The 12,394-nt window shown below is 40.1% G+C and overlaps 1 protein-coding gene across 3 annotated transcripts in view; it reads right to left on the reverse strand.

Annotated features, from left to right (window-relative positions):
* The window catches only part of nalcn (sodium leak channel, non-selective), a gene marked incomplete at both ends in the record, with an annotated part of 58,819 nt that overhangs the window by 6,404 nt on the left and 40,021 nt on the right, over window positions 1-12,394 (reverse strand). For all 3 annotated transcript variants that reach the window (XM_083921493.1, XM_083921492.1, XM_083921494.1), the window contains 16 exons: window positions 1,560-1,653; window positions 1,860-1,958; window positions 2,070-2,190; window positions 2,276-2,382; window positions 2,974-3,078; window positions 3,886-4,053; window positions 4,316-4,447; window positions 4,534-4,654; window positions 5,134-5,190; window positions 5,507-5,629; window positions 5,774-5,865; window positions 6,065-6,134; window positions 6,223-6,324; window positions 7,464-7,537; window positions 7,771-7,912; window positions 9,030-9,166. In XM_083921493.1, coding sequence (XP_083777619.1) covers window positions 1,560-1,653; window positions 1,860-1,958; window positions 2,070-2,190; window positions 2,276-2,382; window positions 2,974-3,078; window positions 3,886-4,053; window positions 4,316-4,447; window positions 4,534-4,654; window positions 5,134-5,190; window positions 5,507-5,629; window positions 5,774-5,865; window positions 6,065-6,134; window positions 6,223-6,324; window positions 7,464-7,537; window positions 7,771-7,912; window positions 9,030-9,166 — 1,744 coding nt within the window. The remainder of the gene's footprint in view (window positions 1-1,559; window positions 1,654-1,859; window positions 1,959-2,069; window positions 2,191-2,275; window positions 2,383-2,973; window positions 3,079-3,885; window positions 4,054-4,315; window positions 4,448-4,533; window positions 4,655-5,133; window positions 5,191-5,506; window positions 5,630-5,773; window positions 5,866-6,064; window positions 6,135-6,222; window positions 6,325-7,463; window positions 7,538-7,770; window positions 7,913-9,029; window positions 9,167-12,394) is intronic.

Genomic DNA, 12,394 nt, shown 5'->3' on the forward strand with positions numbered 1-12,394 from the left:
TCATATGCACATTTTCTAGTGTATCAGCATTCTAGCTTTGAATTTGAAGAAAATTGTAGTATTATATCCTCGTCACAAGAAATCATTGTTAGGAGAGCACATGAAATTGATATTTAACAAAAGCACATCCAATGGCAGCCTCCGTGATTACAGATGACTGCTGACAGACAGAGACTTGAAAGTACTTTGAGTAGGACTGTGTAAGTAAAGGCCAGCTCAGTGCTGTAATGATCTGCCAGTAGTGAGTGAGTGGCACCAGTGCAGAGGGCCTTTGGATGTGGATCAAAGTCAGGTTGATACTGCTGGTGTCAGCAGCACTTCTGACTATAACTGAGGCCATTGATTTTCTGTTAGTTCTCAGCCTCAACTGTACTAACAGGCGATTTCCCACACTGAGGCACTTTAATTATTCTCATGACTCTAATGACTGGAAGAAGAGCAACAGTGTAAATGTTCAGTATTCTCGTGTAGAGATGTGATAGATAGAAATATAGAGTTTGATTGTGTAAAATTTAAGTAAACTTAAATCCATCCGGTTGCTTGTCCATACATTTGAATGAAGTGTTGATAAAGCTGCTGACTTACTTAAAAAGAAGTGTGAAAATTTCATACATTCACTTAACTAATGTCCTGTATAGAAGGCTGTGAGATGCATAATTCAGTGTCTGAGCCATTTCCGTTATCTGTCCTCTTATTCAGCTTTTTCATTATGGCTGGTAGTCATCATTTGGGTGTCATGATGACTCCCTCAAGGCATTAATCCTCAATGAAAAACAAGGAATAATGAATATGGATAAATCATGCCGGTGCTACTTATGAATGCACAGGCACACCACATGATCAATCAGGGAAGGGGGAAAAGACGTGACTTTCATAATATCACAGATCTGCAAGTCACATGCACGTCTCAAGTTTTAACCTTCATAGTCAGCGAGTGCCTGCTACAAGTCATGCTTGACAAGTCAAGTCATATGATATTTCAATGATCTACCCCGGTTTCCACGATTAAATCGTTTTTTTCCAACAATAATGTAAACTGCTCAGCCTGATTACACCTTTGGCCTCTGCAGGTCTGCCTCCTGGTAGGTTGTGAAGTTTGCGCAAATTGAACAAGATTACCCAATCATGTTTCAAAAACAAAACCTAACTTATTATTACCTAGAAAAATGCAAATCATTTAAAAAAGTCAAATCCTTTCAACTCATGTTTATCAACTCTAAGGCTACGTTCACATTACAATCAAACGTGGTGCAGATGTGCTTTATGTGGTCGAGTCAGAAAGATTGGATCTGGGGAAAAAATCGGAATGGAGCATTAAGCCCTGTAATATAAATGTAGCCTTAGTCTTAAGTCAAGAATACCAAGTCAAAAGTCAAGTCAAATCTTTTATCAACGTCAGTCAAGCAAGTCTCAAGTACTCAAACTCATTCAAGTCATATGACTCGAGAGCCCCACCTCTGCTTGATAATCACCCCTTTGTATTACAGAATGATTGCCAAAGCTCTTGGTGTGTGTATGTGTGTGTGTGTGTGTGTCTGTGTGTTTTTGTATGTGAGCACCTGGGCGAGGGGGCAGGTGGAGAGGTTGTGCTATTTTCAGTCGACTTTTCAGATCCTCCCATCTCCTCTGGTCCACTGTTAGGAGAGCAGTGCCCTAGCGGTGCGAGACACAACACATTGAAGTCCTGTGGGTGGTGTTTTTGTGAGGTTGGTGGTTAAATGAATACCATGTCATTGCAGCATCACCAGTAGAATTTTGCCCATTCCTGTCTGCTTCTCTAGCCTCTTTACTGCACACCCAAACACACCCAAAATCACATTAAAAAAGTAGCAATCTGTATATTTATATCCGGCTCTTACCTTGTTCTCGTTGAAATTTGCAATAACGACGCCTACAAAAAGAGTGAGTCCAATCATGCATCCCAGAAACACAAAGACATGGATGTAGATGCCATGGATCTGCAGGCACAGAGGTATTTAAACTGTCACACTGTTCTTATAATGTAGAAGTCAGTAGTGAAAAGAACACTTTGATAGAAGGGAGTGAAAAGATAAGGTCAGGGTCCGTACCGGTCCAACGCGGTGAATAATGACATCTCGGACCTCCACCCAGCCTTTGAGTGACAGCACTTCAAACAAAGCCAACATAGCATTTCCCACATTGTCAAAGTTAAAATTACGAGGGTTGGCCCTGAGGGAGGACAGAATGGTTACATCAATCACTGGTTGAATAAAAACAATCCTAGATCAAGTGGTAATATAAAAAGCAGCTATACCAGACTCTTGGTACCCAGAAACCAGGCTTCTTCTCTCCAGGCTTCAGCTTCAAGTTGAGATTCTTGGAAACGCTGACATTTATTCGGAATATACCATGACAATCGTCCTATAAGTAACAACGCAGTTTTAGAGCAAATCACAGAATGAAGCCACCATTAGGATGGCAAGTTAAAACAGATTGTTAGTGAGGTGATGTATGTTGTATGAAATAACAACTCAAACATTTTATTTGCTAAAATAAAGAAACAGAGAATATGACAATAATACTGTTTGTTTTGGCATAATGCAAAGGTGATTTTAATAATTTGTATCTTAAATAATTAAAAAATAAAATGATTTTGGTTGATATCCTTAATGGTTAATATTAATGTATAACCATCATCAGTGGGTTCCCAGTTCTCAACAATTTATTTGATGTGAACAATGACGTCATTATTATTAGGAATAATAGCTAAAAAACAGCCCTGTTTGAGCGTTATAATGCGTCTGTGAATGTTTTTCCATATAATAAAAGATCTACTATGGCACAGGCTGAAAGAGGAACAATGGCTGCTGTTCAGAAAGTGGGATAAAAGGAAACACTGGATTATTGATTTGACTGGGGAAACCCCTTGTACTTATCCAGCTTGTGGTTCTCTGCAGGGAGTATGGGATGGGAAGGGGTGGTTTAGTGGGGAGATTATGTTTCTTGCTGTACCCGTTTAAGGATATGGGGGTCGTTGCACTTGGCAAGCTTTCCGGCAAACAGTTGAACTCCGAAGCTTGCGAACACCAGCATTAGTGTGAGGAGCAGAATGGAAACCTGCAGGAGAATGAATCAAGAGTTTAAGGCAGACTGTTCAACATATTCCAAGCCTTTGAGATTAGAGAGCAACCTAAGGATGTCATTAATCTGTGGATGTAGAAACCTCAGCTGGGAAAATCCAACTCAGACCCCGAGAAAATCAGTAACTACTGAAAACGTCTAATACTATAATACAATCTGCGGTAGGCAAAGCAAAAGATAAGCAAAGCTTCAAATGAGAAGAAAATGCATTACTGTACAAATCCTAGTTGTATTTTTGCATGTTTTAAGCCATGTACTAGAAATCATTAATACTTTACTTCCAACGTTTTTACAAGGCAAATCATAATTTTTTACACATTTCAAAGCTTTTTCACAACATGTTTTTCAGGTTGCATTCAAGCCTTATCATTGCAAAGACATTTAGATTGATTTTATACTGCACTGAAGGGCAAATAAATTACCTGCCAGATTAAAAAAAAACACAGATAATGTTTAATTTAATGGTCACTGGTCTAAATATGTCTTAGTTTTAATCTTCTTTCCCGGTATAGGCAACTTCATAGATCGATAACAATATATATCAATGTATAACATGTCTACTATCTCCTCTGGTTATTCAATGAATACATAAATAATCTAAATGAAAAAATGGTAACATGGTAAAGCATATATTTGTATACTCCTGTGTGAATTAAATACTCCAAATTACTTAAATATTGCTGCAATGCAGCTCGTATGTTGTTGTTTTTTTTTGTAGATTTTGAAAATAGTTGCACTATTCTAAGGAACACAAGTGGAACTTGAACATGGTTAACCACTAACCAGGAAAATCTCTTTGAATCCTTTGAGAACCTCCCGCACCACCTTCCTCATCTGGGGCACCAGCTTGAAGATCCTGAGTGGACGCAGGCAGCGCAGCATCATCAGCAGCTGAGCCCCAGACTCAGGAGGGACGTCAGGAGGCAGCCAGCACAGAAAGATCAGACTCACCTACGGAAGAGATCCACAGCAAGGACAGCCATGAATGTTTAGGGGAAAGGAAAGCATCCTATAGATCGTACAGTTGCAATGTGTTCAAGTTACAGGTTCACCATTTAATTTATGTCAACCATCTATCTCTCCCATCTCTCCCATTCCCATATCACAACCAACCTGAACAGGACAAATGACAAGTAATTGTTCTACCCTCAATTACCTTATCCAGTGTGATTTAACTATTATGATTACTAGCTGATTGTAAGAGATTTCTCACAAGATAGATGAAGATGTCCATGACTCCTCCAAAGTCTCTGATGACAGCTGTCGGGGTGAAGAACAGACCGTCGGCCATGATCTTCAGGTTGAGTTCGATGCTCATAAAGATCACAAACACATACTCCCCAATCTAAAAATCAAAGAAGAGTGTAACATCTGTGCAACATGCATCTGTTGATTTTCTCGTGCAGCCATTGATCCATCTCCTTTTAATACCTGCAGTGTTGGGACATGCATGACCCTGGTGAAGGGCGATTCAAACATCATGGAGATACAGGAGCAGATGGTTACTACGATCATAACCCAGTCCAAATACGTGACGAGGCCCAGAAGATCGCTGCAGGGACACACATTAGGAGTTTTTTGGAATAAACACAGTGTAAGTAGGTCAAGAAAGCTATTTGGTTTGCAAACCAGCAAATACTCAGGGATAATTCAAGAGAGGGAGGCTGAAATGTAAAGAGAGGTATCAGAGGGTGAGGATGAATAAATCTGTGTGTGTGTGTGTGGAAGTGTGAGCAGCCCAATCTTTTCTACAGAAGGATGTCAGTAAAAATCCCCCGACACCAACAGTATCTGATACAAAGGACTGCCTCTCACTTTAATAATCAGACTCTGTGCTTGGTTGAATTACAATCAGGCTGCATAATGGGAGAAATCCTTTTGATAGCTCTTCACTTTTTCACAATTTTCATTCCTTACCATGAGTTTGGGCAAGAGCAACAGGCAGGTATAAGGTGCAGAATTAAGTATTCCACTGCTGAAGAGCGAACAGATCAATGGACAGTAAAGGAATCAATAATGCATCACACTTACTACAGCTGGTGGTATTTGGTGTTCTTCACTGCTCCTGTTATGGGGTCAGTTTTGGATCTAGATATAAATTCACAAAAATGAAATATATTGTCAACAATTTGACAGAAAAAAAGGAAATGCCAAAACTGCCTAATGAGCCAAACTCACACAAGGGCATTTACCATTGAGGCTGATATGCTGTAGATAAAACATAATAACGACCGTTGCTAAATTGGTATAAATAAATCCTAGACGGGTGGGTAAACCTAAATGCTTTTTGTGGAGTGTTTATTGTTTACTAAATGATGAAGTCCATCTTGGGACCATTCTGAGCCACACAAGGCCTAGAGAAACAACAACTTTAGACCATATACAGTTACAATACGGATCTTACGCATTGAAGCGAGCTCGAACAATCATCCTGCAAAAGGTCCTGAAGCGGTGCTCCCGTCCCACAATGAAGAGAGGCTTATCAAAGTAAGGATGATTTTCTCTCAATTCCTCCTCCTGGACTTTTCTACAAGCACAGATATGGGACAAAGACCATTTACTCTCTCGGTATCAATGAAACAGCAAGGACTGAACGTTGTCTACGACATACACTTCTTTTTGGCAGCGTACCTAACAGGCTGATATTGGTTCAGCTTGTGTGTGTGAATACCTTTTCATCTCTGCTTGTTCTTTCTTTTCTTGGATCATCTTGATCTCACTGTCCTCTCTCTGTGCGTTACGATAGCGTACTGTGCTGGAATGCTGGGGAAAGAGAAGATAGAATTAAGTTACATAAGCTACATTTTTGCATAATTTCTGGTTTTGTATTTCCTAGATGTTTTAAGGAATACTGGTGGAATACATAAACAACGAAAGCCTTGTCTGAGAACAGCTATTCTGAGAACAAACAAACACACAGTACAATGTGTTTGTCAGTATTGGTGTGAGTCTGTGTGCTCACATCCTGTGTGAGCGTCTCCAGTGACTTCCCTCGACTGATCCTCTGACTCGTGGAACCATGTCTCAGAGATCTGCAGATACAAAGAGCAGACTATGACAATGTACAGTTGAGTGCAATTGAACTTGTTTGTATTTCTGTATATATGTGTGCGGTCAGACCTGCGCTCCTGCCGTATATGATGCTGGACACTGAGAATGGAGCGTTCTTTGGCTGGCTGGCCTTCAAAGGATCCACTTAGCATACGCTGTCTGGTACAAGCCCTGTGAAACATAAACATGTTTTCTCTCTCCTTGTGATCACTATAATGAAGATTAAAAATATATCACCAGTTGGCAACAACAACACAGCTGGATTTGGTCCATTTCCCTGCCTAACGAGCTTCGTCATTCTGTGCTCTTAAGAGTGGAGATCCAGACTTATTTTGAAACGGGTTCCAATCATTACATTAGCCAGTGTGAGTGTGTGTGGGCATTTCTGTCTGTTCTGGCTAAAAGCAAAGTCATGTACCAGAACAGGGCTAATGACAATGGGCACTGGCAGTGTGTGTACTTTGATAATTTACGGAGACTTTTGAGCGATTATTGGCAGTAAGTATGCATGAGTGCTTACGTATGCTGGACAGTGTGTATGTCTGCCTAAGTTGGTGTGACTGTGAGACTAATTGTGTGTTTGTGTGGAAGATGGCAGGCCAGACAGAACGTGTTATGACTAGTGATATGCTGTCTATCTATCGGACTCACTGAATAAGGGAGGGGGTGAGCCAGATTGGACACAGTGCTGGCAAGCTAATCTACACTTAGTGCCAACTCTGCCATGCTGAACAGCAAATTATCCATTTACTTCATCGCAACAGTAAATGAGTCTGAAGTGGGTCTCTGTACGTCTTTGCATGTGTGTGACATAGAGAGGGAGGCATGGACAATGCCAGAGAGTGCTGTTAGAGCAGTGGTACATCATATATGCTCACAAATTATTATTTTATTTAAAAATTATTTTTTTTTTATAGACACCTGGGTCACATACAGGTATAACTATTCTTCAGCAGCATTTCAGCAGCAATTATATTTTCTGCAAGAAAAATCATTAAAATGCTCCCTTCATACACTCATACACTAAAATGTTGTTAAAAAATTATAAACTAAACCAAATTTAGCTTACATACACACTGGAATGCAGTCACTAAACTGTTGTTAAAAACTGTAAACATAACCACATTAAGCTTACATACACACTGCAATATAATCACTAAGATGTTAAAAAACTATAAACTAAATCCAATTAAGCTTAAATACAGACTGAAATATATTCACTAAAATGTAAAAAAAACTATGAGACCAAATTGATCTCACTTATAACCTAGACTTCACTTGCTTGTTGGGCTATTGTTGATGTGTCTTACCGCAGAATTTTATTGATAGTGTTTTCTTTTTCCAGGAGGTTACGAGCTCGGATACTAAATATTGACCTGCGAAGCTGAGAGAGCACATAGTGAGAGTCCATTAGCTGGTAGTTTGTTAAATGTAGAGTACCATCCAAAAGCACACCATGCACACAACGGTGAACATTAGGTCCTAATTGCTACTGCTGCTGTTCTTTCTCAGTGCGTCTTATTGGTTTATCTTCAGTATATATAGCAACTAAAATGGAGTTATCACTCTTGAATGCCTTTCTGTGTGTGAAAGTAGAGTTTGAGTGTGTGAAAATACCTTTTGGTCGATATACTTGTTGTCTTCAATAGCTGAGCGTTTTGAGTGGTCGCAGGAGGAGGATGATGCGGAGGGGAGACGCCGGAACAAACAACTGGTGTCCTGCTGCTGACGATCAATGAACTGCTTCATAAAACTCTCCCTAGAGTGTACAACAAACGGCACACGCACCCACAAACGTGATGAAGTGTAATGCATGGCTCTTTCCGATGAGCTCCATATTAAAAATAGAAGAAATAATCACAATTGCATTATAAAACCAAACCATCTTGGTGCAAATTCAGCTACAAACATTTTCAGTGGAAGCTCTTGCTGCAGCAGCCTGGCAGATGGGCTGTAGAGGGGGATTTCTGGGGGAGCGAAGCACCCAGCTGTGCACTAATCAGCAACTAAATTATAAAATTGATTATGAGGTCCACTGTATTGGATTTAGTGCATCTCTCCAGCTAAAAACTGCATACTACTATAGGTACAACATTTTTTTGCATAATATTATTGGTTACTATCCTCTAGGAGCAAATCTGAAATATTTTTCTCCGGTCATTTCCTAAAATCATGTCAGTACCGTAGGAAATACTGGCAATACTTTAAGGTTTTCATCTCAAGTGCTTGTTGTTTTGCTGTTCAAGCAATAAACTAGAAAACAACTACTCAATAAAACAGTGTTCTTTTCCTTAATGTGGTCTGTTTGGGTTTGGAAGATATTTTCACTCATGTTGATGACCCAGTTCTTCTTCATTCTTAGCGGCGCTTGAAAAATAAAATGGTTCACTTACAACAGTTCGTACCAAAGATTATTTTGACTACATGTCAAAATAACATGTGCCTGTCTAGCTTGTTTTTGGAACAGTTTACTGAAACTGAGTGGAGATCACACTATGTGTTATATTGCAATGTGATTCTTAGCAGCAAAACAGACATTTAGGCCTATAAACATATGATATATTTAAAAAAATATGTTGTATGAATCAACTTGGTGTTGCCTAATCTATATAAACGTACATGAATGCATCATCTGCAGGCAATGGGACAAGATATTGGTATCTGAAGTAATCTTGTTACTGTTTTATAGTCGCTTTGTAGTCTGAGTCGTATTGACCAATCAAATTTGAGCGAGTTTTGGTTTCATGCCGGAAAACAGTCAGGAACGCATTGACTGACATGCAATTTTAATCATCATCAGCTTTCAATCATGTTGAGTTATCTGTCTATAGGGATTGGCTTCTGAGATTGGTGTGTGTCTAGCTGTGACTCTGTACCTGATCCTGGGCACGGTGAAATCTGATGGGAGCTTGGAGATCTTCACCATCTGTGGCCTGTTGGGGAACTTCTCAAAGATCCTGAGTCGTAGAGGGAGCTTCTCTTTGGTGTCAGCGTTGGCTTCGCTTTGCTTGAGCTAAAGGAGTTGGCAAAAGAACCAGTTCAGCCGCAGAATGGCAGAGCAAGATAAAATATGGTAAAAGAGGAAAAGTCGGACACTTGATGGGAATGAAGAAGCGAGAGATTAAAAATGCAAAGGGGAAGAGGGACACTGTTACTATGGTTTGGGTTTGAAAAGTCTAGGGATTTTAAGAACTGCACAAAGTTCTCCCTGTATTTATGGGAAAAAAACACCAGACTAAGCTTGCTATTGCAAGAGACAACTGTGAAATGTAGAGGTTTTATTAAGGACGTATGAGTGCAGCTTTATGTTTCTGCCTGATGATGGCAGCAACACACTTACCTACAACACACACACCACATACAGTACAGACAACCACATTTAGGATGAGATCCCACTTACTTTTAGAAAAGAATGGAGAATGCAACAAAAGAAAAAGGAAAGATTACTTTGGAGTGGTTAATGGTAAAAAGAAAAGGAAGCGACAGAATAATGTGCATGTGTGCCCTCCTAGCACTGTGGCACAGGCTGGCAAAATAAAAAGATGACAAAAGGAATGAAACCAATTATTTCCATTTAATTACATATGAGGGAGGCTGATTGAAATTCCCTTGCAGGTATTCTCTGTCTGGGTGCCTGGAGATAACCCCTGATGCATTGCAGATTAGGCTTGGCAGTGATCTGCATTTGGAGCAACGGTGAATGGCAGCTTATCATTCGGAGCAGGAAACCACTGTGAAACATATTGACTGGGCTTGGTGATTGTTTCTCTGTCAGTCATGCTGTCTGTCTGTCTGTCTAGCAATGCAAACGTCCCTTCACGCTGTTTCACGTGTATTGGTATTTTTGTCTGCGCCTCTCTGGCTGGGAGCTCTCAAATGAATGAAACAGCCCCTCGTATATAGGGATAACAGCCGGGGGAAGGAGAGCCCTGACAAAAAAAGGAATGGAAATCTGTATTTTCATTTTCTTTTTCTAGCAGACTAAAATGTGGAAGCTTCTTCACTCTGAGTGGGTGAACTGTGAGTGATACTGTGAAGACGGCATTAGGTACAAGCATTTTGCTTGCCTAGGCTTTCTATCTATATCATGTCCCCCAAGATAGACACAGGGTAGAAAGAGGCAGTGACAGAGCGAGGCTGAGCATGAGATAAAATAAGTAAAAGAGAGAAGTAGTCAGAAGGAAATGTATGGAAAAATAAGTCTGAGACAAAACTTGACGATTTTGAATAGACATGTGGATTGTGGATCTACAAAGGCCTAAAGCAATAAACAACACAACACTGTATACGGCATCTGCTTGAGCACTTAAATGATTGAAAATAAAATGTGTTGAGCAAAACAGTGAGCTTCTTTCTAGTGCTGCAGTTTTCTGGGTGAAACTTTCAGAAAGTGCTGCAGTCATCTCAAATAGTACCTGTACAGTACATTTGTTTGCAGAATTATCAGCAAGCAGAACACACACAAACAACATTTCACAAACCCACACATACACATGCACACACAGTGCGGAATTAATATGGACCATACTGCTCCCAAAGGTCCTAATCAATTGGGCAAACTCAGCGAGATGTACAGTTTATCTAAGGCTCTACACCCTTATCTGCAGCAGTATCCCATTAAAGCAACTTTCTGTGCCATGTACTGTTATTTGTTGCTCTGTGTTCATCTCCCCCTCTCAGAAAAATGTGTTCTCCCCCGTCACAGTGATCATCTACCCACAACTATTTATATAAGGATGCTCCAGTCTCAGAAATCTTAGTTTCAACTTCAAATCTGTTCATTGCCTCCTACCCCCACTGCTCTTCTATTGTTCTTTACTTTCTATTTACCCAAAAGAGGAACAAAGAGATCTGAATGAAGAGGAACAGACTGGACATTCAAAAATAACTTATTTTAAATGCTTCTTCTCATAAACCGACTAGCGTAATGTGAGCGATGCACACTTGTTCATGTAATTCAATTTATATGTTTATTTATTTATATGCTGGGGACCCACCGGCTGTGGAATTAAATAAGCAAAGGATGGACTGAATTTAATTCCAATTTACTCTGGGAAAAAACAATCGGAATCCACTATACCATGGACCATTAAGTTTATATTTTTTAGGGGGATAGCTATGACACCTTATACCGAAAATGTAGAGGAAGCCAATGTAAGAAGTGTTTGTCTGCTACAGTCCCAAACATATATTTACCCTGAAGGCTGTTGTGTAAAAGATTTACCTGGTGAGAAGGTGCGCTATAAGTTGCCAGAGATCATTAACTGTTCATGCTAACACATTTGACCTTCAGTCTGGTCAATACAGAGGATGAATAAAGCACTCATGGACATCCAAGAGCTCAGGAATAGAACACTTGAAAAAAATCTATTCTGTAGTGAAAACTAACCCACTAGGAGATTGTATTGGACTGACATGTGCCAGGGGGATACAAACAAGGCTCCAAATGACTGCTAATGTTGCTCTGTATCTGCTAGATGTGTGATAAGACAACTTTGCCTTCCCATATGAATTGTGTGACCAAAAATCAGTTATTCCCGGTTTAAGTGTTAAAGGATAAGTACTATTCATCAGTGTGTGTGTGTGTGTGTGTGTGTGTGTGTGTGTGTGTGTGTGTGTGTGTAGGTGTGTATGCATGTGTGTGAGAAAATGCCTCTGTGTTACAGTGAATGGTTGATTAATCAAAACTACTGCTTCACTTGCCACAGAGGAGATTTAGTGTATGATGGTGCAACAATGGAGCCGAGACTAATGCGTTTTGCCTTGAGACCCATTCAGGTGACCTGCCACTGCTTTCATTCCATTCAAGCCAATATCAGGCTCGGCTGGGCTATGGAGCACTCCGTCAAAGATTTCTACAGTTTTCCTGACCAACGCTGAGAGAGGAAGAAAAGCTAATGCTGACCATAAGCATAAGACCAAATTCAGTCCTAGCGATAGCACAGACAAGAAGCTGAAGAGTCTAATGCAGTGTGGATTGAGACATTAAACACCTGCATAATGACACTACTTACAATTGTGTTCAGAATGAATACCTCCATATAATAAAAGTAAGACAACATACACAATACTCAAACTGTCATGACAGCTTGATTCCTCAGCTGCAGGACCAGTTAAGTTCCATCCATGACATCTCTATGCTGACAGAATGATAACAGCTACACTTGGCTCAACGACTAACCCATCTGGTTTGACCCTTATGTGCACCTTTAGTCTTACTTTTCAAGCTTCCCTTAGAGTA

The sequence above is a fragment of the Echiichthys vipera genome (assembly GCF_963691815.1).
Source record: "Echiichthys vipera genome assembly, chromosome: 10".
Lineage (NCBI taxonomy): Eukaryota > Metazoa > Chordata > Actinopteri > Perciformes > Trachinidae > Echiichthys > Echiichthys vipera.